At 41.5% G+C, this 27,856-nt stretch overlaps 1 protein-coding gene across 2 annotated transcripts in view; it reads left to right on the forward strand.

The window, feature by feature from the left end:
• PHEX (phosphate regulating endopeptidase homolog X-linked) overlaps positions 1-27,856 on the forward strand; it is a 224,937-nt gene that overhangs the window by 105,690 nt on the left and 91,391 nt on the right. For both annotated transcript variants that reach the window (XM_025372572.1, XM_025372573.1), the window contains exon 12: positions 771-872. In XM_025372572.1, coding sequence (XP_025228357.1) covers positions 771-872 — 102 coding nt within the window. The remainder of the gene's footprint in view (positions 1-770; positions 873-27,856) is intronic.

Raw genomic sequence — 27,856 nt, forward strand, 5'->3', positions numbered from 1 at the left:
TAGTAGCTACAGACAGGTAAGTTATTGGTTTGTCATAATCTATGGTGAATTCCTGTCCCTGTATACCTGTATAATTCATTTTACGGCTGGGCCATCACATTATTCTCATCGAAAGAAATGGTTATCATATTATTTATTTATTTATTTATTTTTGGAGACAGGTCTTGCTTTGTTGCCCAGGCTGGAGTACAGTGGTGCGGTCATGGCTCACTACAACCTCTACCTCTTGGGCTCAAGCAATCCTCCCACCTCAGCTTCCTGAGTGGCTGGGACTACAGGCATTTGCCACTACACCCAGCTAATTTTTATATTTTTTGTAGAGATGGGATTTTGCCATGTTGCCCATGTTGGTCTTGAACCCCTGGGCCCAAGTGAAACATTCACCTCAGCCTCAAAGTCCTGTGATTGCAGGCATGAGCCACCATGCCCAGCTAATTTTTATATTTTTGATAGAGATGGGGTTTCACCGTGTTGCCTGTGCTGGTCTCGAACTCCTGGGCTCAAGTGATCCACCTGCCTTGGCCTCCCAAAGTGTTGGGATTACAGGCATGAGCCACCATGCTGGGCCTGGTTAGTTATATTTTAGTGGTGGAAAAAAGGGAATTTTCCTGGAAAAAGAAGTGTTGCCAGAGCATGGAGTCAAGCTGAAGGAACCCCTTACTTACCATGTTGAGTATTGAGTCATTTCTCATGCAAGCCAATTTTGTTCCAGACAACCTCGACTGAAGCTTCTTGGCTTTGACGTTTCCTCTTTGGGTATTTTCTTGTAGATGGAGGAATTGATTGAGGGCGTTCGCTGGGCCTTTATTGACATGCTAGAGAAAGAAAATGAATGGATGGATGCAGGAACGAAAAGGAAAGCCAAAGAAAAGGTAAGGATTCCTTTTGATGAAAACAGTAAGACTTCTGGTTTAATGGATTTTCATCCTTGACATTGACTGTATAGTTGGTTTTTATATTGACTGAACTGTTGACTCTGAATGACCCCAGAGTTAGCTGTCTGCTTTTGGATGAATACATAGATTTTTTTTTCACCAAGAGGTAAGAGAAAATAATATCGGAATTTTTCGAACTGCATTTTCAAATACCTTGTAATTCTGCCTTTCCTTTCTCCTAATTGCCGTCTGTAAGAGGCACATGGCTTGCTGCCTGCTGAATTGTGTCATAAACCATCACTGGATATGGCAGAATGCAGAGCAGTGGGGAGTCACAGGGAGCAGCTGGAAGAAGAGCCCCTAAGACACCAAGAAGAAGAAAACCCATATTGGTCACATGTCCTTCTGCTCTGTGCATGATGCGTGCAAATGTCCTGGGGCAAATCCTTTCCTGTAACCAAGCATATCTCCTCCCTGACCCATCATTTGGCACAAATGACCCAAATAGTATACTTCTAGACTCTAGACCAGTGTTCTAACATTGCTTAGGACTACGAAAGTATTTCCTAATAGAAGTGGACACTTGCTGGGCCTTGTAAAATTTTCTGATACTGTGCAACACAATAAGGGATTAAAGGAGAAAAGTATTGACAGCCATGCTGTTTAAAAGTAGAAAACGGGCTGGGCGCACTGGCTCATGCCTGTAATCCCAGGACGTTGGGAGGCTGAGGCAGGTGGATCACTTGAGGTCAGGAGTTTGAGACCAGCCTGGCCAACATGGCGAAACCCCATCTCTACTAAAAATACAAAAAATTAGTTGGGCGTGGTGGCGCATGCGTCTGTAGTCCCAGCTACTCTGGAGGCTGAGGCGGGAGAATTGCTTGAGCCTAGGAGGCAGAGGTTGCAGCGAGTTGAGATCGTGCCACTGCACTCCAGCCTGGGTGACAGAGTGAGACTCCGTCTCTGAATAAATGAATGAATGGGACGCATTTTGAATTCGAGAGATTCTGATAGAGCTGGAATTCAAGTGGGTAGAGCACACCTGCTAGACTCTTGATGGATGCTACTCTGCAGCTGAGAGATTCTGAAATGAGGAGCGTTTCTTGTATCTAGAGGTATTTTAGAAAGCTTCCTGAGTATAGCAATCACCTGAGTTGCCTGGACGCTCTGGCTTTCTGGGCCCCTTCCCAGCAAGGCCTGGGTTAATGGATCATGGATGCAGGCTGAACATCTGTCAGTTTAGCCAGTCTCCAGGTGATTGTTATCACTAGGCAGGTCTGGGGAAACACTGCTTGGAGTCATATTGAGTCATACTGAGCACAAATACTTTTGCCTTATGGTCAAGAAATAAAGGGGGCAGCATTCTGGGAATGCTTAACCTTGTTGAAATGAGAACACGTAGAGGTTTAGCAAGGATATTTTCTAGTGCTTTAAACTCATGGTACTGGAGATGGATAAACATTGCCATAGATACTTTTGTCAATAGATGTGAAAAGGCTGTTTGTTCAGTGTTTATAATGAAGGAAGAACTGGGATGGTAGGTGGCAAGGCAGTGTTGGAGGAAGACAAAGGGTAGTTTTGATTTTTTGTTTCCCCTTCAAAAATCTGTCAAAGCTGTCTTCAGTCACATAAGGCACAAGCTGATGAAGGCAAGAGCACATGGGCTGTGATGGAAAACTCTCCAGATAGTGGACAACTTTCAACACCAACATATTGTTGTTTTATGAAGGCTTCATTTATTTGCTGAGCTAGCTTGTTACCACAAACTGGCTGTGGAACAGGATGTGTCTTGCCCTGGGCAGTTGAGCGCTTAGTCTTAAGGGCTCTTTATCCTCGCCTGACCTCATGTGGACCGAATAGGTGCTTGCATGAATTAGTACAGGACCACCAGGGTGGAGGGTGGGGTGGTGTGTATATGTATGTATGCGTGTTGGGGGTAACGTGTTATGAATAGCTGGATGCCAGGGGAATGTTCTGGGAAGTCAGTTCTTTGAGCAGTATGGATTGCAGTTGCCTCAGGGAGTTCTTCTGAGTTGCATAAGGGAGTGGGTGCCTCACAGTTGGCCCTTCTCGGCAAGTGGCCCGTGGGTCCTTCTTGAAGCAGGACTATTCTCAGTTCTTCTAATATTAGACATGTTCCTGTTTGCCTCCCGAGTTGCTCTCCAGTCTTCTATTTTATTTCAATGAGAGCTGTCAGTTTTTCTTCTAAAAGCGCTCTTTGAACACTCTACTTTCTTTGAGTTGAGTTCAACCTGCCAGGAACTCTGCTAGTTCCACGACAGGTACAAATATCAAAGGCAAATTAGATCTCACAAAGTTCCCCGACTATATCTTGCATTTCAGAGTTCAGAGAAGTTTCTTTAACGAAATGCAAGAAAGATGGATGTTGTCGAAGCAATTTCAGCAGTTCTCTGAAGTGGGTCCTTCCCGGGACCCCCAGAAAATACAAATTTTTTTTTTTTTTTTTTTTTTTGAAAATTAAATGAACATGCAGTTCTGAAAATGACCTCTGGGTGGAGCTCGTGGTACTCACAAAGAACACTTGCGGCATTGAAAGCTTTTATGCAGCTTTCTACTCCGGGGTTGTTTTTGAAAAAAAAAAAATTTTCTTGCCCTTTTTCTCTGCTGTCCTCGATTTGATTGCCTTTTAATAGTCAACAAGAAAGGAGAGACTCTGCCTAATAATTCCTTGAATCTTAGATGGAAATCTCTCACTATCTTAGGGCTTTGTCTTTCTGATACAGAGTAGCCCCTGCATTAAGAAAAGGATTTGCCTGCATTTGAAGTGGAGGTGAATAACTCGCCTGCTCTTCCTGGTATGACTTGGCACTGTTCTTTGGGCATGTGTTGTATGCAGTATATCACCCAGGCGGAAGATTTCTCATCAATAATAGTGCCCACACTGGGCCAATGCTGAGTCACTTGGCAACCCATTGGGAAAGCTGGAAAAATGTTCTGATTTGTGAAAGGGAGAAGCTTTTCTTGCCTTCACCATGAAGCTCTGGACCGCAGCTAATTGCAGAGCCTCCTAAGAAGTGTTAACCTCAGCATTCCATAGTGACCGACCTCCTGAACCGGGCAGGTACAGAAAGCTGCAGTGCTCTGAGGCCTAATACCTTGGCTTTTGTAGCAGTGACCTCGTCTCAAAATGGAAGTGTGTGGATGTGGCTTTGTCATATTCTTTGCTAGGGGTGATCACTGTAAAAGATAAATGAGGACGCCTCTGCTCCCGTGAAGGGTAAATTTGTTATCTGTGTCTCCCTGCCTTGTCCTGCTCATCTCTTAAGAGGTCATGAGTGGTTTTTGTATTGTGAAACTGATGGTGTAGGTTTCAAGTGGAAATTCAGTATTGTGAAATAAGCACCCCCTGTTCCCTGCAAGCATGTGCTCTTATTGTAAATAAGCAGCACAGGACAGGGCATCTGTTATTTTTCTGGTGACCACAGCTGTTGAATGAGTGTCAGGTGATAAAATAATGATTTTAGGGGTGGCTTCTGGAGGATTTGCCCTTGCCAGAGTAGAAGAGGAGGATCTCAAGGTCGCTACATCAGGATTCTGACTGAGGCTTGGCAGGAGAGCGTCAGATCAGGAGGAGCAACTTCCTGAGCTTGGCTTATCTCCAGCTGGATTTGACTATATAACCAAAAGCTGGATCCCTTCGGGATTATTTGTTTCTTTGTGCTCTTTGCCCCTGGGACCTAAGTTTGTCAGGTCACATCCAAAGAAAAATAGCAGGATGGGACTCACAGGGAGGTGGCATCCTAACGATGCTGTGAGGGAGTGGCCTTAACCTTGGCCACAGCAGGTGCAGAGAAGTCGGCTGCATGGTCCTAAGTTTATTGGCATTTAACTCCCACACACAGGCTTTGAGTGAGGTGGGGAGAGTTTTCTTGCAGAGGGCAAAACAGAGGTGTAGCTCACTTCTTTGGCTTTGTTTCTAAGCTCTACCAGGCCTAGGTACTGGATTTCTCCCAGGTATTCAGTCAGGGCCCTGCCTATTTCCTGAGCCTGGTGGTTCTCAAGGTGTGGTTCCAGACCAGTAGCAGCAGTGGTCCCTGGGAACTCATTAGAGATGCACATTTTTGCATCCCTACCTGCTGAGCTCTGGGAGTAGGGCTCATTGTCTTGTGTTTTACCTGGTGATTCTGCTGCATGAAAAAGGTTGGGAACCCCTGCCTTGTCCTTACCACTTCACAGCACACCTGCCTGACTTCCAACTGCAGCCACCTGCATTTTGGCTAAGAGCATTCTCCCCCTGCTACAGCCTGCTTTGCTGCTCATAAAGGGGGCCCAAAGGATGGGGAATGGCCACGCCTTCCTCAGAAGTCCTCACCCAACAGTTGATGGGAGTTGTTGTGTGTGGCCCCCGCTCCCTCATCCCTCTAGTGCATGTTCCACACGGGCTCTGGGAGCTTTTCCAGTGGGCTAGAGTTCTTATACTAGCTAAGATACTCGTTGCTGACTGCCTTTCTTTCTCTACATATTTCCTCTTTCTCCTACCAGTGTTTCTTTTGCTGCCCAAATGAACTGCTCGCACTTGAATCCTTGTCTTAGAGTCTGTTTCTGGGGGATTCCCAACTAGGACACAGCCCCTGGGGGTATACGCTTTCCTAATGCTTCCTTGCCTGTAAGGCAACAGCAAATTTCACCGAGTCTGGTTACTAGCCCCGCTTCAGCAGGCTCAATGCCACAAACGTTTCTAGCACACCAACAGCATGCCAGGTGCCAAGCCAGGATTTGGACTCAGAGATGAGCATCCGCAGTCCCTTTTCTGCGGGGGCCTTCAGGCTCCTAGGAGAGCACAGGAGGCCACGGATGCAGGGCTGACCTAGAGAAGTATTAGGTAATGTGATGGAGATGCAAAGTGGTCCTGGGAGTCTAGGGGAGGAGGCTTTTGCTGAGCCCAAACATGACATGTGAGGGCGCCTTACTTGGGAAGTACCTACTCTGCCCCTTTTTCTCTTCCTCTGTGTTGTTCCCACACCCTGTCTTGCAGCCTTGTGGCAAGTCTTCCTCTTCCTTCCTTACTAATCCCAACTCCGCATCTGGCTGTCACTTCCCCTTGGTACCTTCACTCCTGCTTCACCTCACTGTGCATTTTAAATTGTTTTGTAGGAGAAAACAAAGGGAAGGGCTTTCATCAAACTGTCTTCTGACCTTTCCAGTTACAGATTCTAGCACATTTGCATAACCGCTCAAGAATGCAGTCACCCTGCATCTGGCATCCACTTCAGGGCTCACCAGGGACAGTGACTGGTAGACCAACATGGAAACTGCAGGCTGTGGCTCCCTCCCATGTGCCACCTTCCCGAGCTTGTCCCTTCTCTCTGGCTCCATGTCTCTCAGTCTCTCTCACACACATGCAGGCCAAGATGGCGGCCTTCATACTTGTATCTCTTTCCTCTCACTGGCCTCAACGGGAAGTACAATATAGAGGTCAGGAGAATAGACAGGTGAGAGACTGCCTAGTTTCCAAGCCCAACTTCTACACCTTATTGGCTGTATGACCCTTGGGAAATTACTTAACTTCTTCCACCCTCAGTTTTCACGTCCGTAAACTGGGGAGATTGGTCCCTATCTCAGAAGATTTGTTATGAGGATTAAAAGAGCCAGTATGCCTAAACTACTTAGAAGAATACCTGGAGCATGAGAAAGGCTCCCCCAGTTGTCAGCCATGTGGTCCAAACTGCTGTGCCTCTGGGAGGGGAGGATTTGGCTGGACCAGATGGTGAGAGGAGGGATATTTGTGGGCAGCCCCTGCTGAGAGGGCGTTGGAGGGGATGCATTGCTTTTCTCTGGATTTTGGATTTTGTGGTTTTGAACAAATTCAGTATTGTCATTGTGATATATATTTTAAACACAAAAGTAAATATCTGGTATAAGTGGGAGTTTGATGCATATATTTTTTTATTTTTTCGAGTTAAAGTCTTGCTCTGTTGCCCAGGCTGGAGTGCAGTGTTACAGTCGTAGCTCACTGCAGCCTTAAACTCCTGGGCTCAAGCGATCCACCCACCTTAGCCTCCTGAGTATCTGGAACTATAGGTGTGTGCCCCCACATCAAGCTAAGTGGCTTCTTTTAATTTTTTCTTGTAGAGATGGGATCTCACTATGTTGCCCAGGCTGGTCTCAAACTCTTGGCCTCAACTGATCTGCCAACTACAGCCTCCTCAAGTGCTGGGATTACAGTGTGAGCCACTGCCACACCCAGCCAACATATATTTATTAAAGGCATAGTACATGTGATATCTTATCGGAGTGAGTTTCCATGCTCTAGAGCCTCATGTAAATGTCATATAAGGGGATACTTTAGGTCATTCATTCTCACACTTGAGCATGCATCAGTACCATCTGAAGGGCTTGTTAAAACACGAATTGCCAGCCCCGCCCCTAGAATTTCTGATTCAGTAGGGCTGAGGTAGAGCCTGGATATTTGCATTTCTGACAAGTTCTCAGGCGATTCTGATGCTTCTGGTCTGGGGCCTGTGCTTTGAGAGCTCTAGGTGATTACAAGTGAAAATTTCCTTATGCCAAGCCTGTGTTAATAGAAGGGTATAATGTTCGTTAAGTTATTGTCTTACCTCTTACTGGAGTCCCCTTTTCACCATTTCTCACAGGTGGGTCCCCTGAGTGAGTACTAGGACACCCAGAATCCAGCCAGGCCACCTACTCTACCGTTGCTGTCTCTGCTAAAGAGCCCTTCTTGAGAGAGATCCAAAGGCTCGCTCTTGGTCATTTCTGCCCCTTGACTCTACATCTGTCCCCAGGAACTACCCAGGTTAAGTCTTCCACATAAAAGCCCTTCCAACATTTGAAGATGTTTAAATGTTTTCCTTTTTTCTTTCTTTATTTTTTTCGAGACAGTCTTGCTCTGTGGCCCAGGCTAGAGTGCAGTGGTGCAATCTTGGCTTACTGCAACCCCTGTCTCCTGGGTTCAAGCGATTCTCCTGTCTCAGCCTCCCGAGTAGCTGGGACCACAGGCGTGCGCCACCGTGCCCGGCTAATTTTTGTATTTTTAGTAGAGATGGGGTTTTGCTATGTTGGCCAGGTTGGTCTTGAGTTCCTGACCTCAAGTAATCCACCTGCCTCAGCCTCCCAAAGTGCTGGGATTACAGGCGTGAGCCACCGCGCCCGGCTGTTTTTTCTATTTCAGATACAATACCTTTAGTGTTTCTCATATTAAATTAACCAACATTACAGTCAGACTGGATGTTCTAAATGCTTCACAAATATTAGCTGCCTCAATGCCCTAATATCTGTATGAGGTAGGTACTTTTTTTTTTTTCTTTTTTAATACAGATGAGGAAACTGAAGCACAGAGAGGGTGAGCAGACTTACCCAAAGTCACACAGCTAGTAGGTAGAAGAGCTGGGATTCCCTCCCTAGCGGTCTGGTTTCACAGTCTGTGCTTTTATCTGCAATGCCAGTGGGTCTCAAAGTGTGGTCCCCAGCCCAGAAGCATTGCCCTCACCTAGGACTAGCTAAAAATGCAGATTTTTGGCTCTATCCCACATCCATAGAATCAGTAACTCTGGAAGAGGCCCCAGGAATCTATACTTTAATGAGTCCTGCTGGTGATTCTGATGTAGCCCAAGTATGAGAACCACTGCTCTAAGGTGTGGTTCTAATACTTCATCCTGCTGGCTGCTCTCCAGTTTTCAATATCTTTTTTAGAAGCTTAAGTTCAAGGTTGTACACAATATTCTGGGTATAGTATAACTCACGCAGCACAATGGGAAATTATTACTGCCTTTGTCTTGCATACAAATTATATTAAGAAATCCAAAGTTTCTATCATGGCTATCTTTTCCCCTCAGCCATTCACTGTTGGCTCATAACGAATTTCTAGTCAGTTAATTTCTAGGTCTTTCTTTCCCCCTCATAGGAACTGTTGTTAAGCCCTGTTGCTCTAGTCCTAAACTTGACAGACAAACAAAAAAACCCTCAGCCCAGAACTTCACATTTATTCTTATTAAAATCCATTCAGTTGTTTTGGTTCATGGCTCTGGCTTTCAAAAAATATATTTCTGGACCTCCTACGTGTTTATTATTGTTTAAAAAATCTATACTCATTTAAAAAATCTGGAAAATAAAGTGCAACAGTAGAAAGACAAAAAAATGTTCTACTTCCATTACCCAGACATAACCGCTGCTAACATTTTGATGTATCACCTTGACTTTTTTCCCATGCATAGGCTTTGAAAGGCATTCTTGAACAATGATGTTTATAAAAATTTGAGTTCTTCTTTTTTCTCTTAACATTTATTATAAGCATTTCTTATATTATTGCATGTTCTTTATGCAAGAATATTCACTATTGGCTGAGCGTGGTGGCCCACACTTGTAATCCCAGCACTTTGGGAGGCCAAGGTGGGTGGATCACTTGAGGTCAGGAGTTTAAGACCAGCCTGGGCAACTTAGTGAAACCCTATCTCTACTAAAAACACAAAAAATTAGCTGGGTGTGGTGGCGGGCACCTGTAATCCCAGCTACTTGGGACGCTGAAGCAGGAGAATCACTTGAACCTGGAAGGCGGAGGTTGCAGTGAGCCGAGATTACGCCACTGTACTCCAACCTGGGCGACAGAGTGAGATTCTATCTCAAAAAACAAAACAAACAAACAAAAAGAATATTCACTATTATTACATATTCTTCTAGTGGTGGCACAGGAGATACTACTTAAACATTTCTCTATAGTTGCATATTTAGGTTGTGTTGTTATAGCTATTACTATGATTAACATCTTTTGCATAATGCCTTCTCCCTAAATTTAGGACTAATTCCTTAGAATGGCATCTCAGACAACCTTTAAAAATGTCACTTGTTTCATTCAGTGTATCAACTGCTGTTTCTATCTGTATATCATTCATAACTTGATAAGTTTGTTGTTTTACTATTATACTTCAAGTTCTAGGGTACATGTGCACAACGAGCAGGTTTGTTACATACGTATACATGTGCCATGTTGGTGTGCTGCACCCATTAACTCGTCATTTACATTAGGTGTATCTCCTAATGCTATCGCTCCCCACTCCCCCCTCCCCACAATAGGCCCCAGTGTGTGATGTTCCCCTTCCTGTGTCCAAGTGATCTCATTGTTCAATTCCCACCTATGAGTGAGAATATGCGGTGTTTGGTTTTCTGTTCTTGTGATAGTTTGCTGAGAATGATGATTTCCAGCTGCATCCATGTCCCTACAAAGGACACGAACTCATCCTTTTTTTATGGCTGCATAGTATTCCATGGTGTATATGTGCCACATTTGCTTAATCCACAATAGCAAAGAATTGGAATCAACCCAAATGTCCATCAGTGACAGACTGGATTAAGATAAGTTTGTTTTTTAGTTTTATTATTTTAGGGGGATTATTAATGGATATGCTCAAAAAAAGGGAACTGGAATCAGCCAATTTGCTTATCCTTTGGAGATGCCCTTCCAAGTTTATCTATTGAACAGAAATATTCAGGGAGAAACTTCTAAGCAGTGAGTCTTTTGTTAAGTGCCAGTCAGTTCACTGACTAATAGATTTTTGGTCTAGTTTTTCTACTTTGGATAAACTCCATGGAACTATGATTTAAATTCTCCATTTTGCCTGCAAGGAGACCATGAGATATTTAGCAATGCCTTGATATCATCCGGTTATACTGTATTTAGGGCATTCCTTAATTTACCAATGTGTTGTTCTGTTTAAAATGTAGAAACCTGAGGAAACGAACAAAGCTTCACTGGGTTCTCATTTTTCTGAAGTCCCATGTTACCTAAGTGCAGATTATATCATTCTGTGAAAACAGCCAACTGTTCAGACAACCAAATCAGAAATCTCAGTCCTTCCTCTTAGCCAACTTGTAAGCACAAATCCTGTTGCTTCTTTCTACCAGCTCTCAAATTTATACCATTTCTGTTTTAGTTATTCCCCCCACCCCCCCGCTTAGCTTCTCATCCTTAAACATTTTTTTTAAATTGAGATAAAATTCACCTAGTGTAGAACTAACCATTTTAAAGTGAACAATTCTCAATTAGATAGAAGAAATAAGCTCCAAGGCTCAATAGCAGATTATAGTAACTACAGTTAGCAACAGTATATTGTATATTCCAAAGCGGCTAGACGAAAGGACTTGAAATGTTACCAACACATAGAAATAATGAATATTCAAAGTGATGGGCACTCCAAATACCCTGACTTGATCATTACACATTCTATGCAGGTAAAATGTACTCACATGTACCCATAAATATGTACAAATATTATGTATCAAAGAAAAAAAATAAAGTGAGCAATTCAGTGGCACTTAGAACATTCATGGTGTTGTGTGATCACCACCTCTATCCAGTTCCAAAACATTTTCATCACTCTCAGAGGAAACTTTGTACCCCTTAAGCAGTCACTCCCCATTTCCCACTCATCCAGCCCCTAACAACTACCAATCTGCTTTTTGTTTCTATGGATTCACGTACTTTGGATATTTCCTATGAATGAGATCACACAACAAGGTAATTTTTGTGACTGGCTTCTTTCACTTAGCATTGTTTTCAAGACTCATCCACTTTGTAGCATGTATCTTCTCATTCTGTTTAATCAGCATCCCCATTGATAGTCTTGGAAAAAGAATAGCAAAATAAACTCTTGTAGCATTTCTGATAGTGAGATCTTTCCTGTCTTCTTTGAACTTTTTGCAGTAGCATCGTAGTGTTTATTCATAGCTGAAAAACTATTACCCAGATATATATTACTGAATGGAAGCAACCCTTTAGGGGAAAGAAGTATGTCTGACTGCTTTATTTTTGTATTTTCAGAACCTAATGTAGATGCGATGCTCCATTCTTTGACTACTGGGCAGACCTTAGTAAGAACCATGGCTTTACCAAACACTAGCTATGGGACCTCAGGCAAGATGGACAGTTTTGGGGGCCTCAGTTTCTGCACTCATGAAATGGGAAGAAATACTTTCATCCCTATTTTTACTGAGTGGAACAATTAAACAATATATGTGCAGTGGCTAGCACAGAGTAAGTGCTCAGTATTAGTAAGATGACATGTTCATTTTTTTCCAAGTTTCCTCTGATTGCCTCCCTCACTAAATAACATGCTCCATTATAGTCTCTTAAAATTGGGAATGAAAAAGTGATGCCAATTACATTGTTTTCTTTGGGGCAGAAGTACAAAATAGAATTTTATTAACCTTTGACTCTAATATTTAAAAAATTTTTATGGAAATTTAAAAATGTACACAAAAATATACATAACTAATCCCCATATACTTATCACGCAGACTCAGCAGTTAGTAATATTTTATCATGCTGATTTCATCTACTCCCCTACTTGTTTTTATGCTTGAGAATTTTAAAGCTAATTCCATCTATGAAATCATTTTACTGTGATTCCATATCTGACACCATTTTACTATGAATATTTCATTGTGTATCTCCAACAGATAAGGAATTAAAAAAACCTAACTATAATACCATTAACATACTTGACAATATTAATAATAATTCCTTATTAGTATCCTGTCTGTGGGCACTTTTCTGTAATTATCTCAAAATTGTTTGCTTCTTTTTTTTTTTTTTTTGGAAAAAAAAAGTTGATTTGAATCAGTATCCAGACAAGGTCTATGTATTGCAGTTAATAGGTACATCTTTTAAAGCTTTTTAAATTTTAAGAGTACCCCCTCTCCATCCATGAAATTTATTTATGAAAGTAATTGGGTCATTTGGTAGAATTTTCAACAATCTTGTTTTGCTGGTTATTTCCTATGTTGTCTTTTAACATGTTGTTCTCTCTCTTACATTTTCTGTAATTGGTAGTTCCATCTAGAGGTTTGATTAGATTCAGGTTCAATTTTCTTTGGGCAAGAAGACTTCATAGGCAGTGCTGTGAGCTTCCTGTTGCATCTATCATGAGGCTCACAATCCCACGTTGTCCCACTTCCAAAGTGAAGGGCGATCTGTGTGTTCAGGTGTTGTCAGTCTGATCCTTTCATTTGAACTTTCTTACCAACCCTCATGCAACCATCCTGTTTCTTGACTGTACATTAGAATCACCTGGGAAGCTTTTTAAAAATCCTGAGGCTCAAGCCACACCCCATATGAAGATCAGACTCTTTGGGAGTGGGACACGGGCATTTTCTAAAGTTTCCCAGGAGGGACCCAGCACAGAGGCTCACGCCTGTAATCCCAGCACTTTGGGAGGCCGAGGTGGGTAGATCACTTGAGGTCAGGAGTTCGAGACCAGCCTGGCTGACATGGTGAAACCCCATCTCTACTAAAGGTACAAAAATTATCCAGGCGTGGTGGCATGCGCCTGTAATTCCAGCTACCTGGGAGGCTAAGACAGGAGAATCGCTTGAATCCAGGAGGTGGAGGTTGCAGTGAGCCAAGATCATGCCACTGTACTCTATCCTGGGTGATAGAGCAAGACTCTGTCTCAAAAAAGAAAAAAAGTTACCCAGGAGGTACAAATGTGCAGCCAGGGTTGAAACCACTGACTTAATTGTTTCAGTGGTCATTGATAGTATTTCATTGATTCATGATTCCATTCAGTGTTGCAGTGTTTGATTTTCAAATTCTATCATTCTTTTTGCATTTATTAGCAAGGCTCTTTTTATAAAAAAAGATTTTCCCTCATCAACCACTTGAATACTCTGACATATAGTTTATACAAGAAAGACAGAATAAATGGCTATCTTTGTCTCGATTAATTTTCACGAGTTGGTGCCCTAAGCACCTCCAGAGGTGCCAAAATAGTTTACTTTTTAGTATCACCAACTCAGGGAATCTTATGTATTTGATGTGTTTGAATTTATTATGATCATCATTCACTGAAGTTCAAATTGTCCCATCTTGGCCAATGTGAAGCTCTTCCTTTAGTGAATTTTGACATGACCCTAGTTGTTTTCGAAAGCATCTTTACCTCCTGGCACAAGATATCCTTTTTAATGTTTAAATTCTATTTAATCATAAGCTGTTTTGAACAATTTATAAATCAGTGCCTAAATTAGTTCTCCCACCAATGAGCAGTATATTGAATTTTTTTCTGATGGGGAAAGGGTAGTACCTTACCGACTTGAAATACAACATTTCATTAATGAGCAAATTTGCAGAAATATCTGTTAGAGACTGATGTAAATTATCTTTTGTAAGGGGCAATAGCTTATATCAATAGAAATGCATGTAATATATACTCCATGGTTTTTGAAAACCTCTGCAATGTTGCATTTTCAGTGTTGATCATCAAGAATACAAATATGTATATAACCATGTCATACATTTTAAAAACAAATAATGCTAGTGTTGAGGAATATAACTAATTTCAAATTTGTGGAACAGTGGGACTATATTAAAAGATGAGTCCAGGTGTGGTGGCTCACATCTGTAATCTCAGCACTTTGGGAGGCTGAGGCGGGTGGATCGCTTGAGGCCAGGAGTTTGAAACCAGCCTGGCCAATGTGGCGAAATCCCATCTCTACTAAAAATACAAAAATTAGCCAGGCGTGGTGGCACACACCTGTAATCCCAGCTATTTGGGAGGCTGAGACAGGAGAATCGCTTGCACCCAGGAGACAGAGTTTGCAGTGAGCCGAGATTGTGCCACTGAACTCCAGCCTGGGCAGCAGAGTGAGACTCTGTCTCCAAAATAAATAAATAAAATAAAATAAATAAGTTAATTTAAAAAATAAAAGATGAAACTTGGAATAATAAATACTTAAAAATTCTAACAATATCAACAAGTAGCAATAGTTTAAACATGCACTGTAAAAGTGTTTTGTTTTTAAGGGTATGTAAGAGACTGGTTGTCTGTGGGACTTTGAAAGCAGTTGGGAAATACCACAATAGCCTCAGGATAAAATTCTAGAGACCCAAAGCAGAGAGATGCCTCTTAAGAATTATGGAGGATATTTATTATTTTTATTCATGGGGTGGGTGGTGGTGATTTAATGCCTGTCTCTTTTTTTTTCGTTATCCAAATCCAAATCCAAATTCTGTGAGGAATTCACTTAAAAATACATGTTTAGTTTGGTTTAATAAAAATAATCAGTTTTGATGTATTGACTTTTAATCTCATGGGGGAAAGAGTCCTTTAGGAATGTTCAGGTTTTCTGTGTATATTTTGTGTTGCTCATTCTCTTTGGCCCAAGATGAAACTAATAGCCACAATGTGTCTGCTTCTGTGCTATCTCTAGGGTTGCGTCTGCTGCTGTCAGCTGCACCCTTGTTATCTGGCTCCTGGTCCTGCTCAGTCAGTTGTACAGGAATGTCAGTTCCATTAATAACCCCAGGGCCGGACAGGCAGATAGTGGAAAATGGGTGAAGAGAGAGAAATTGTATTTAACTCAGTGTTCTGAGTTGTCATTTTTGAGACCCTAGCATAGCTGGGTAAAGGCAAGCAGAGGGCATGACAGCAAATCCATTTCTGACAGAATCTCATATGCAAACTGGAGAAACAGCCTGAGAAGAAAGAGTGAAAGAGAAGAAAGAGTGAAACATACTGGGAAAAAAGGGAAAGATTTGGGGTTGGAAAAGTCAGAGGAAACAGTGTTAGGAAGAAATGACATGACCAAGTATTCTGATAGAGGTGCTGACAACTTTGCAAAATAAATTTAATTTTCATTTTAAAATACCATCATTCTTGGTGTTTCAAATGAACAAAATTCTTTTTTAAAAAAATGAAATTTATGTAACGATTATTCATAGAAGATTTTGGAGTTTTGTGCTGTTATTTTCTTCTTCTTTTTTTGGTTCTGGATCAGTGAAAGGCCCAAGGAACAGAGTAGGTTTTATTTTTTTTCCATCTAGGTGGAATGACTCAATTACTGTAGTCTGTGTTTTGATTATCTATTGCTGCATAACAAATTACCCCAAAACTTGCTGGCTTAAAACAAGTATTTTATTATTTCCTATGATTCTGTGAGTTGGCTGGGCTCGGCTGGGTGGCTCTTGTGCTGGTTTTACCTGGAGTCTCTTAGGCAGTTGCAGTCAGATGGTGGCTGTGGCTGGACGTCCAAGGTGGTTTCTTCACACATGTGTCTGGCACCTCAGTGTTCCTCATGTGGCTTTTTCAACAGGGTGCTGTGGTACTCCTACAGGGTAGCTAAGAGTGCCAAGAGGAGAAAGCAGAAGCTGCTGGTCCTCTTAATGTCTGTTCTCAGAAGTCCCAGAATATTTCTTGTGCAGTATTCTCTTGGTCAAAGTCAGGGACAAGGTCAGTCCTAGCCTATCCAAGGGCAGGAGAAATAGGCTTTATCTCTTGATGTGAGAAGCAGTATGTGCACACAAGGAGGGGAGGAGTTGTTTGCTGCCATCTTTGGAAACTACCTACGTACAATCAGCAATCAGCATCCTTCAGCTCTCTCATCTGTGTTTAGTTTTTCTTTGATTACATTAGAGAATTTTTAACTGTCTTCACCTCCTCCTTTAACATCTCACCACTGAATGTTATTACATTTTAAAATTATTTTTAATTGAAAAATAATTGTATATATATTTTTGGGGTACAATGTGATGTTTCGATGTACATATACATTATAGAAAGATTCAATCAAACTACTTACCATATCTATCACTTCACAAACTTTTTTTTTGGGGGGTGAGAGCATTAAAAATCTATTATTTTAGCAATTTTGAAATATATAATAAGGCCGGGCATGGTGGCTCGCTCCTGTAATCCCATCACTTTGGGAGGCCGAGGCGGGTGGATCACAAGGTCAGGAGATCGAGACCATCCTGGCTAACATGGTGAAACCCTGTCTTTACTAAAAAATACAAAAAATTAGCCAGGCATGGTGGCAGGCGCCTCTAGTCCCAGCTACTCAGGAGGCTGAGGCAGGAGAATGGTGTGAACCCGGGAGGCAGAGCTTGCAGTGAGCCGAGATCGTGCCACTACACTCCAGCCTAGGTGACAGAGCGAGACTCCATCTCAAAAAAAAAAAAAAAGAAAAAAAATATATAATAAATTATTATTCACTCTGGCCACCATGCAGTACAATTGGTTACTAAAACTTATTCTTCCAATCTAATGGAAATTTTGTGCCCTTTGACCAAAATCTTCCCTTTCCCTATCTCTCCCCCTCCCTCCAGCCTTTGGTAACTACCATTCTACTCTCTGTTTCTGTGAGAACAACTTAAGATTCCACATGTAAGTGAGATTATACAGTATTTTTTCTTTCTGTGCTTTGCTTAGCATATTTTTTTCTCTTTTTTTCTGTTTGGTTGATTAGGTTATTTTTCATTACTGATTGAATTATTTTTTTCTGCTTAGCTCAAGACCAGTGTATACATCGACTCACAGAAGTATTTGAGTAAGCCTAATCATTGTTGAACTGTGATGGGGAAAGGATTCAGCCTTGGGACATGTGACCTTTGTGTACAGGTATAAGAAATTCCTACTAAGTTTTAGGTCCCAGAACTGGACTAGGCCATGAGAGACCCAACCCATCCTAGTAGGCAAATCATTTTCCAGTTTTATATTTGAGTTCATTAGTAAATAAGTTTACTTTCCAATATAGACACCCCCTCCACTGCGCCATAACCAGAGACTCAGCATTGAAAAGGTGATGCTCCACTCTGTGTCTTTGCTTAGCTAAGGTGAAGGGGACAGGTCTGCCACCCTGGTATATTTTGGTGTTCTCTCATTGGCAGTCTTAGTGAAGGCTCATGAGAGCTTCCTCACAGAGGTTTGCGAGGATTAGAACTGAGTGGAATAGACCTGTTCCAGGGAAAAGTGAAGCCGAGGATAACAGTGAGATTGAGTCCTTTAGGACCACAGACCAGAACCTTTACTCAACTCTGATGTTAAGCTATAAATCTACTTTAGAAGTTTATGGAACAATTCAGCTTGTTCTTCCAGGCTTTTGAAAATGAAGGTTAAGGCTGGGCACGGTGGCTCATGCCTATAATCCTGTAATCCCAGCACTTTGGGAGGCCGAGGCAGGTGGATCACTTGAGGTCAGGAATTCGAGACCAGCCTGGCCAACATGGTGAAACCCTGTCTCTACTAAAAATACAAAAATTAGCCAGGCATGGTGGTGCCTGCCTGTAATTCCAGCTACTCGGGAGGTTGAGGCAGGAGAATCACTTGAACCCGGGAAGCGGAGGTTGCAGTGAGCTGAGATCACGCCATTGTACTCCAGCCTGGGCGACAAGGGCGAGACTCCATCTCAAAAAAGAAAATGAAGGTTAAGTTTTGGCAAAGTGATTTGTATAGATCTGTAATACATCATGTTCTAATGAGGGCCAATGAGTTGTTCTAAGTAATTTCTGATTTCCATTAAAAATGATTCATGAAAAAATAAGCTCATCAGAGAGAGAGAGAGAGAGAGACCACTTTTGAAATGAGAAAAATTGACAGAATAGAAAAAGAGAAAGTCTCTTTTCTCTCTTCCTCCCCAAGCCCCCCTCATCACTGGTTACTTATTTGAGCATCCTTTATCAACATCTAATGAGAATGAGAGCATAGTGGGATGCCATGTGACCTTTTGAGTAGGAGTTAGAAGCTCTTACGGAGTTTCCAGCCTGATGTCACTTCAGATCCAGGTCCTTAATATTTAAAAAAGAAACAAAAAACAAAAAACAACAACAACAACAACAAAAAAGAAACAAAAAAAAACTCTTAGGTGATTCAAATGAGCAGCCAAGTTTGAGAAGCAGAGCTCTACTGGAGCAGGGCTTCTGCAACTTGAATGTACATGCAAATCTCCTGGGGACCTGGTTAAAAATGCAGATTGAGTGGAGCCTGAGAGTCTGCATTTCTAACAAGCTCCCAATGGAGGCTGATGCTGCTGGACAATGGACTGTGGACCACACTTTGAGAATATAGAGCAGAGGGCAGGAAACTTTTCACATATGAAGGCCTGAGAGTAAATATATTGGGTTTTGCAGGTCATGTGGTCGCTGTGGCAGCAACCCAAATATACCTGTAGTACAGAGCAGCAATAGGCAACAGGCAAACAAATGGGTGTGGCTTTGTGCCAATAAAACTTTATTTACAACACCTGGCAGGATCCTGAATTTGTCTTACAGACCCTGAGCCAATAAAACTTTATTTATAACCCCAGGCAGTATCCTGAATTTATTTTACAGACCGTGACTTGCCAACGTGGTCTAGAGCTTTCCTTGTCTCAAGTTTTTGACCAATATCTTGCTTCTTCCCTGTTTTGTTGGGCTGAATCTTAGATAAGAATTAAATGGTTTTGAAAGAGGTTACTCAATGGCTTTGTTGAACTGATGAATAATTGATGATGACATTTAGGCTGTGTTTACAAACAGCCCCAATTGTCCCTTGGTTGTGGCTCATTGCTTTGCCTCGAGTATAGGTGGCCTTTCTGATTTCTCTCCCTAGACTGCCTCTTCAGAGGTGGATCCAAACAGAGCTAGGGTTTATTCTGAAATGTGGCCCATGGGCATCTCAGAATAAATAACCAGGTCTGAACTGTGGAGGCAGAGGCTGGCTTCACGTCACTTTTCCTTGACCTGCATTTTACAACTCATCTCTGGAGTTTTGTCTAAGGCGACAGAGGCTGGTATTTTGGCTATCTGAGAGGTAGAGAGCAGAGAGGTTCCTGGACATGTACAGTTTGTGTTGAGATAGGTCATACCCCAGATATGGCTATTAATGGTAGTAGAGGGTTAAATGTTGCTGATAATATATTCTAATAAGTAGATAATACAGAAACAAGTTGTCAGAGTTTTGGGGGGACCCAAATTTGGAATCAAAGACTCAAAGCTCAGAAGAGTTCCCTCTTGTGGGCTTCAGGAGTGAGGTGCAAAGTTCCTGGTCTGCTGCTCATGGTAAATTTCCTGCATTTCAAACCCCAAAGTCAGGCCTAAGCTTCAGGAAAGTTTTCAGTTTAATTGCTTCCAAACGGAAACAGACTGTCATCTATCTTTATGACAATGCTAGGATTCCTAAGGGAGAGGTGTTACTCCTCTTCTGAAATGGGAGGATGTGGGCCAGGAATCCTTGGGTCAGGGATGCTAATGGTAGACTCCATTTCTCAGCATGGTTTTGGCTGGGAATTTCCTCCATGAGATTGACCCTTCTCTCCCTGAGGTGCCATTTTCTGGAATACCGCCTTCTCTCTGCTGGTAAAATCTAATTTACCTTAGTGCCTTGACTGGTCTGCAAAATACATGTTCTGACATTTTCTGACAGGAGAGCCTGTCCTCTCTCCTTTCTGCTTCTTTATCATTCTTGTACTTTCTTGCCTGTCCTTTTCTGTTTTGACCTTCCCTCTTGGCCAAGTCTTGTCTTCCAGGGGCTCTTGGTCAAAGTTTAGTCCCACCGATGTCCAGAACCGAAAGCTCAGTGGTATTACTTTTAGAGAAGGAGGGAGAACCTCTTAAAAAGCATACTTAAAATTCTATCTGTGTGTGTCTTTTCATCCTTATATCTGAGAATATTATTTGTCTTGGCATGTTGAATATGGTTATTAATGCAGATGTGGTCTGTGCCTTACATGTTATTCAGTTGGTTTTGATTTATAAAAAATGAATAATAATTATATAATAGAATATTATTTTTAATCCCTCAGAAGACAATATATGTTGGGAAAACATGAACTTTGAAGTCAGATTAAGGCTAAATTAACCTGGGTGAGAAGTTGGTTTTGGCCCTCGTTGCCTTATCAGCTGTAAAATGGGGATGATCTGTACCTACCTTGTACAGTTAGGGTAGGATTTGGATCTGATGATGAAGTAAAGAACTTAGCACAGTACCTGGTGTATAGTAGAGGTTTAATGAAGAGCATTACTTTTCTTATTTAAAAAATTATGTCTATTGTTTCTGTGTCTGTTTAGCTCTGAGATCTCCTCCTCTTTGAAAATGTCCTTTCCACAAGGCCCTTCCCTTCCCATCCATTCCATCTCATCCTCTACCTTCTTCTGTTTTATCTCTTGCATCCCATTCTCTACCTATGACCAACTATGAACTCCTGAAGGAAAGAAATCCACTTTATTAAACTGTGTGTTTTCACTCCTTCTAAACACAACAACATGGATAAATTTCACAGATGTATTGTTGAGTGAAAGAAGCCAAATACAAAAGAGTACACACTTTTTTTTGAAGTTCAAGAACAGGAAAAAGTAATTTATGGAGATAGAGATCAGGATAGTTGTTCTTCTGAAGGTGGAAGGGTTATTCACTGGGGAGGTACCCAGGGGAGTCTTTGGGATGCTATAAATGTTTTAAATCTTGTCTCAGACCTACTAACACAGATGTGTGTATGTTTTAAAAAATATTTGATAGGATTTGTACACTTTGTATGTTATAGCGCAATAAAAATTTTAAAAGATGTTTCCCAGTATGCAGGGCTTATTTGCCCTTTGGTGATCATTCAGTAAAAGGTTGAATATTTAATGGATGTCATGATGAAGTAAGTGATCAATTTTTTTTTGAGACAAGGTCTTGCTCTGTCACGTAGGCTGGAGTGCAGTGGCACCATCACAGCTCACTGCAGCCTTGATCTCGGGCTCAAGAGATCCTCCTGCCTCAGCTTCCTGAGTAACTGGGACTATAGGCATGCACCACAATGCCAAACTAATTTATTGTTTTGTAAAGATGGTGTCTCCCTATGTTGCCCAGGCTGGTCTTGAACTCCTGGGCTCAAGCCCCCACCTTGGCCTCCCAAAATGCTGAGATTACAGGTGTGAGCCACCACACCTGGCCCTAAGTGGTTAATCTTAATCCCCATGTGACCAAGACCAAATTTTAAGGAAGATGTAGCATACATTTTGGAGAACATGGTAGACATAATTCTTAATTTATAGCCCGAATTCACGCTGTTATTCACAGCACTACTTGAATCTTCACATAGCTGTTTCAGAAAATATAGTAAATGCAAATGGAAGGACTTGCAATTTCAGACAGTTTTTGCAGGTGGCGGGGCAGGGGACACAGAGTGGAGATACAGTCCCATCAGGCTGGTGGAAAACATCATTTTTAATTGATTGTCTATTGCATATATGCCCCTCTTTTCCCACCCTCCCTTTGTCCTTCTATTAATTCTACTTGGAAATAAAATCTAATAGATACTACTGACACTTGTGCGGCAATTCTACCAGATGGCATTCGAATCTCGGGTGTTCTATGAAAAATGGAAAGACCAAACACATGCACAAATAAATGAAGGTTGAATTAATCTTTATAATTAAATGGAATATTACCCTGCTATGACTGATTTTTGCTTTCAAACTGGATTGCGTGCTAATTTTTCAGTGAACTGTAATTGTATTAACATGGCTTTTTAGATGCCTGAAAGTACTTAAAAATAGATTTTGCCAAGTTACTGAGAGAAAAGTTATTAGAACTTTTAATCTAAACATCTCTAAGATCTTGAGGTATATTTATATCCTGACTTACAGCTGCAAAGCACTTTCCAATAGTTTTTTATTATTTGTCCCTTATCATCCTGGGATTTAGGTGGCATTGGCCAGAAATTGGGTTGAATTACAAGTGCCTGAGGCACATTAGAAATTTGATGCCCTACTATGTACCACAAAAATTAAAAATAAAAATTAGAAAACAAATATGTACAACTGCTATGTACCCACAAAAATTAAAAAAAAAAAAATGAGTGGGAGGGAAGGTGGTAGTGTTTTCTCCATAAAGTGCACCTACTAGCTTAGTAGTGGTGACTATTAGTGAAATCCCTAAGGATTATTGAAGCAGAGGATGAATCCCCTACTTCTGAACTGATAACACAGTGTTGGGGGTTCTCAGAAGTGGGTCCAGCAGCCTTGGTACCATGGCAAGTACCATGATCTAGAGCAGAGAGTATCTCAAACTTGAGCAGGCATGAGAATCCCCTATAGTAGTGGTTTTCAACCCAGAGTGATATTACACACCTGGAGACATTTGGCAATGTCTGCAGATATTTTTGATCACAATTGGGGGGACAGAGGGTGTTACTGGCATTTAGTGGGTAGAGGCCAGGAATGCTGCTAAATATCCTACAATCCACAGAACAGTCCCCATAGATAAGAATGATTCTTTCCCAAATGTCAATAGTGCCAAGGTTGAGAAACCCTGCCTCACGGTAAGGCTCATTATAATGCAGATTCCTGGGTCCCGGTTCAGAGGCATTCTAATTCAAGAGATCTAGTGTTGTCCCACAAATGTGTGTTTTCAACGAGCTCACACGTGACGCAGATGCTGCCAGTCCAAAGACAAAGCTTTGGGAAGCCCTAAGCTAGAGGATGCCAATGTCAAAGGAACAAGCTATATATGTGGGCATTGGCCCTATGACATTCCCCTCTTTTAGAAAAATGATATGAAAATTCCCACGTGCATTTATTGATTGATTGATTGAGATGGAGTCTTGCTCTGTTGCCCAGGCTGGAGTGCAGTGGCATGATATCGGCTCACTGCAACCTCTGCCTGCCGAGTTTAAGCAGTTCTCCTGTCTCAGCCTCCCGAGTAGCTGGGATTACAGGTGCATGCCACCATGCCTGGCTAATTTTTGTATTTTTAGTAGAAACGAGATTTCACCATATTGGTCAGGCTGGTTTCAAACTTCTGACCTCAGGTGATCCACCCGCCTCGACCTTCCAAAGTGCTGGGATTACAGGTGTGAGCCATCATGCCCAGCCCACACTTGCCTAATTTAATAATTCACCAAAGTTATCTCATTTGATCTCTCCCCACCACTTTATGAGGGAGGTACTTCACAAGGTTTTTAGGTGGTAAAGAATTGTTCGTATAAGAGCTAACCTTAAAGGAAAGAATGACAACAATTCCCGCTTGAACTGTTGATGAGACAAGGGGATGTGTTTATCTAAGTTAATCTCCATCTTGCCTCCTGTTCAAATAAGTAATTTAACAATTGGAGGAGGATTAAGTAGCTGATTAAATTTCTCTGATAAATGTTAGGTGTTAGGGCCTTGGTATTTCAGGTGTGTTTCTAAGCCCTTTCATCCTTGACATTTGAACATGTTTTAAAATAATTTCTAAGTATTTTTTCCCATTCCCCAAAAAAATGCATTGATTTATTTCATAGTATCTATTCCCATTTTGGTTAATATTTCTATACTGGCTGTGTTTTAAATGTAGATACTTACCTCAACACAATATGTATGAGTATTACAGCTAATTATACAATTATTTAGTTACTATTTAATTATATATTTCTATCTTGATGAAACTTTCCTAAAAGATGAACTTTTGTGCCTCATTTTTCCCTTGCTGTCTTTACTATCGGTTTTGAAAAATGGGGAAATAGGGCCGGGCGCGGTGGCTCAAGCCTGTAATCCCAGCACTTTGGGAGGCCGAGATGGGCGGATCACGAGGTCGGGAGATCGAGACCATCCTGGCTAACACGGTGAAACCCCGTCTCTACTAAAAAATACAAAAAACTAGCCGGGCGAGGTGGCGGGCGCCTGTAGTCCCAGCTACTCGGGAGGCTGAGGCGGGAGAATGGCGTGAACCCGGGAGGCGGAGCTTGCAGTGAGCTGAGATCCGGCCACTGCACTCCAGCCTGGGCGACAGAGCGAGACTTCGTCTCAAAAAAAAAAAAAAAAAAAAAAGAAAAATGGGGAAACCTCTTGTGTAGAAGAGGGGCTGGCAAACCATTTCTGTAAAGAGACAAATAGTAAACATCTTCGGCATTGTGTGGGCTATATGGCTTCTGTGGCAACTACTCAAACTCCGCTGTTGTAGCATGAAAGTGGCAATAAACAATACTTAAATGAATGTGGCTGTCGTCAGAGAGAAAAAAGAAACTTTTCCTTTACCACTTTAGGTTTAATATCAGGGCCTGTGAATTAAACTATAAAAGATGGATTAACGAGAGAAAAACAAAGTTGATTCACTAACCTGCATGAGAGCTTACAGAAAACAGAGCCCAAAGAAACAGAATTGGGGGCTTATATATTGTCTTAAGAAGGGGTAGGGCTAGGATTTCAAGGGACAATAAATGGTGGGAAATGACTGAGAAATATATGAGGGGACCACACAAAGTCAGGCTGGCTTTAGTAAGGTCTGTTTATGTAAGTTCTCATCCTGGCGCCAACTCTTTATCCCCGGTGAGAGGAGTTATTCCTTCCCCCGGTGCAGGAAGTCTCTCTTGAAAGGGGGATTTATGACAGTTGAATTCTTTTGGAAGGCTCTGCTTGTAGGTAGATAAGGGAAGCATGGAGAAAGCCTCTTTCTGCTTGTCTTGATTCTCAGATACCTTCAGCACAAAATAATCCTTTGCTACAGTGCATATTCTGGACCAATAAAACTTTCTTTCCAAAAAGCAGGTGGCAGACTGGCTTGGGCTGTTGTTTACTGAGCCCTGATATAGAGCTCTGTGAGTGAGACAGAGACAAACATAATTTATTTTGGCTCATATAAAAGCCTAAATGTGATATAGGATTGTTTCCACTCTTGGGCTGTTATCATTTTGGTTATGTCTGGATAAATGGGCTTAGCTAATTGAGGCTTAGGGTATTCATTTGAATAGGTCTAGCAGCTGTTCTATTTGCAAACTTTGTGAGCAGTTAACCACATATAATCAAAACTAATAAAAACATTGATTTAAAAATTTATTATTTGGCCACTGTCCTGCCTAGTTTCTTTTCATGTTTTTTTTTTTTTTTTTTTTTTAAATTTTTATCTTTTGGGACCGGGTCTCACTCTGTTGCCCAGGCTGGAGTGCAGTGGCACAATCTTGGCTCACTGCAACCTCTGCCTCCCAGGTTCAAGTGATCCTTCTGCCTCAGCCTCCCAAGTAGCTGGGACTTCAGGTGCAAGCCACCACACCCAGCTAATTTTTGTATTTTTAGTAGAGACAGGGTTTCACCATGTTGGCCAGGCTGGAACTCCTGACCTCAAGTGATCCACTTGCCTCAGCCTCCCAAAGTGCTGGAATAACAGGTGTGAGCCACGGTGCCCAGCTCCTGCCCAATTTTAAAGGAAATAAATGGGCCGGGCATGGTGGCTCACACCTGCCATCCCAGCACTTTGGGAGGCAGAGGTGAGCAGATTGCTTGAGTCCAGGAGTTTGAGACCAGCCTGGACAACATGGTGAAACCCTGTCTATATTAAACAAACAAACAAATCAATAAAGGAAATAAATGACAGTTGCCTCTGTTTTGAAGGTAATATTGCTACCACTCTCAGGAAGATGGGTGTGTTGTTTTATTAATTAGTCACAAGGTGGCTTTGGGTTCTAAAGTCTACTGCTACTACCTGCTCCATCTATTTACCAAGAAAACTCAAATATTACTTTCTTTCTTTAACTTTGTTCAGTACAGGGTTCACCCAAGAACGAGGAGCAGCACAAAGACACCAGGGAAATGTTTAGTGCCAGTATGGCAAAATGAAGATTTACTTGTGCCAGAGTAGTTTCCTTTTGCAGACTGAAGAAACTGCCCACCTCCAAGATACATTGAGTTGATGTTTTAGGAGAGAGTATGGATGGTGCTGGTTTATAATTTGGAACATGCCTTCGTAGAACGTTGTCTATCTCAGAGAGTAATGAGGGTTTTCTGCTATACTGGGGCATTACTCACATAGGGTTGAGGGTGGATGACCTGAAATCTGATCTTTCCTGTCTTCTAGTTCTTGTACTATTAGAACTGTGATTTTCACTTAGCCCTCTGATTCATGGAAGTGCTTATCTATCTTCTACCCCTGCATGATGCATCTGCTTGTGGACCACACCCAAAAGCAATTTGCAGAATTAAAGTTTTTGAAGAGTCATAATAAATCAGTGCAATTTTTATCAAGAGAATAAAATTTGATTAATCAGATAACTGCATTGTTATTATTTGTGGGATCCTGATAGACCCAGAGGATATTAAAGCCTGTTCCCTTGACTAATTTTCATCAATACCATTAGCTCTGCCTAGGGCAGTATCTTCAGCTAAGGCATCTATACTAGTCAATCATTTGTTTGGCATTATGGAAACTGCCATTGTTTTGAATGATAGTGTAATTCATGTATAGTCTCCTGAACTTCTGGGTGCTTAAAGCTCAGAATTTTGATTGATGTTTAATAGTTATTACAGAACTCATCAGAGAAAATGAGGCCTTGGCATGATCGAGCCTGACTGAAGCTTTCAAAGCCACTGCAAGCTTAGGAAAGTTGCCCTGTAAATTTTTTATGAAAGGGCAGTGATCAGTTGTTCCATTTTTTTCTTATGTTGGTTAAATTAATAAAAAAGAAAAAAATATGCTATGAGACTTAACCACGTATACTAAACATACAGCTATTTAAGTAAGTGATTAAAGGGATCTCTTTGATGTGATACATGCAAGACATTTGAGAATTTATCTGACTCTCCTAAATAGCCAAGTCAGTGGGGATTAAAATAAATGAGCTTTCTGTCTTCCTTTCTGTAGATCAGCTTAATACTAAGTGGCTTTGAAAATTCAGGAGTAAAGCAGTCAACCTAGCCAATCTTTAAATCAGTTCATTCACATGTATAAAAAGTAGATGCCATTTCAGAGCTCACAGCTAAATAAAGCAGAATTATGCCTGATTCTGTTCTTACCACCAGCATTATCAAGTTGTAGTATACCGTATTGAAAATTCTGGGAAGGTGGGGGTGATTTGAGAGTTTAAATCATGTTGTATGTTAGGTTTTCAATGTTCTTCATCTTTCTGAGTTCATTTGTGATAGCTATTGTCTCTCTCTTCGAATAATAATCTTTACAAACTCTCTGTTGTCTCCATGGAAATTAATTGTGATTTTTAAAGCTCTAGCCCTAAGACTTTAGGGCAGGGAGTCAACTCCCAAGCAACGGAGGTCTGTTGCATGTAAATGGTAGTAATAGCAAAGAGCAAAACAGAAACAAATAAAAATCTTGATAGCTAAGCCATGCATGCACGTGTACACACATGATGCTGTTGATCATGGATCAGTGTGGAAGCACTGTTAAGCACTTACTGTGTACTAGCCCCTGTGTCATGAATTGAGGCAACTCAGTGAATAACCTAGCTTTATTTAATTATCTGTGTTGGCTTAGTAAGCTATGGCCCTTGGGCCGTATTTGGCATTCTGCCTG

Source organism: Theropithecus gelada, chromosome X, assembly GCF_003255815.1.
Source record: "Theropithecus gelada isolate Dixy chromosome X, Tgel_1.0, whole genome shotgun sequence".
Classification (NCBI taxonomy): domain Eukaryota; kingdom Metazoa; phylum Chordata; class Mammalia; order Primates; family Cercopithecidae; genus Theropithecus; species Theropithecus gelada.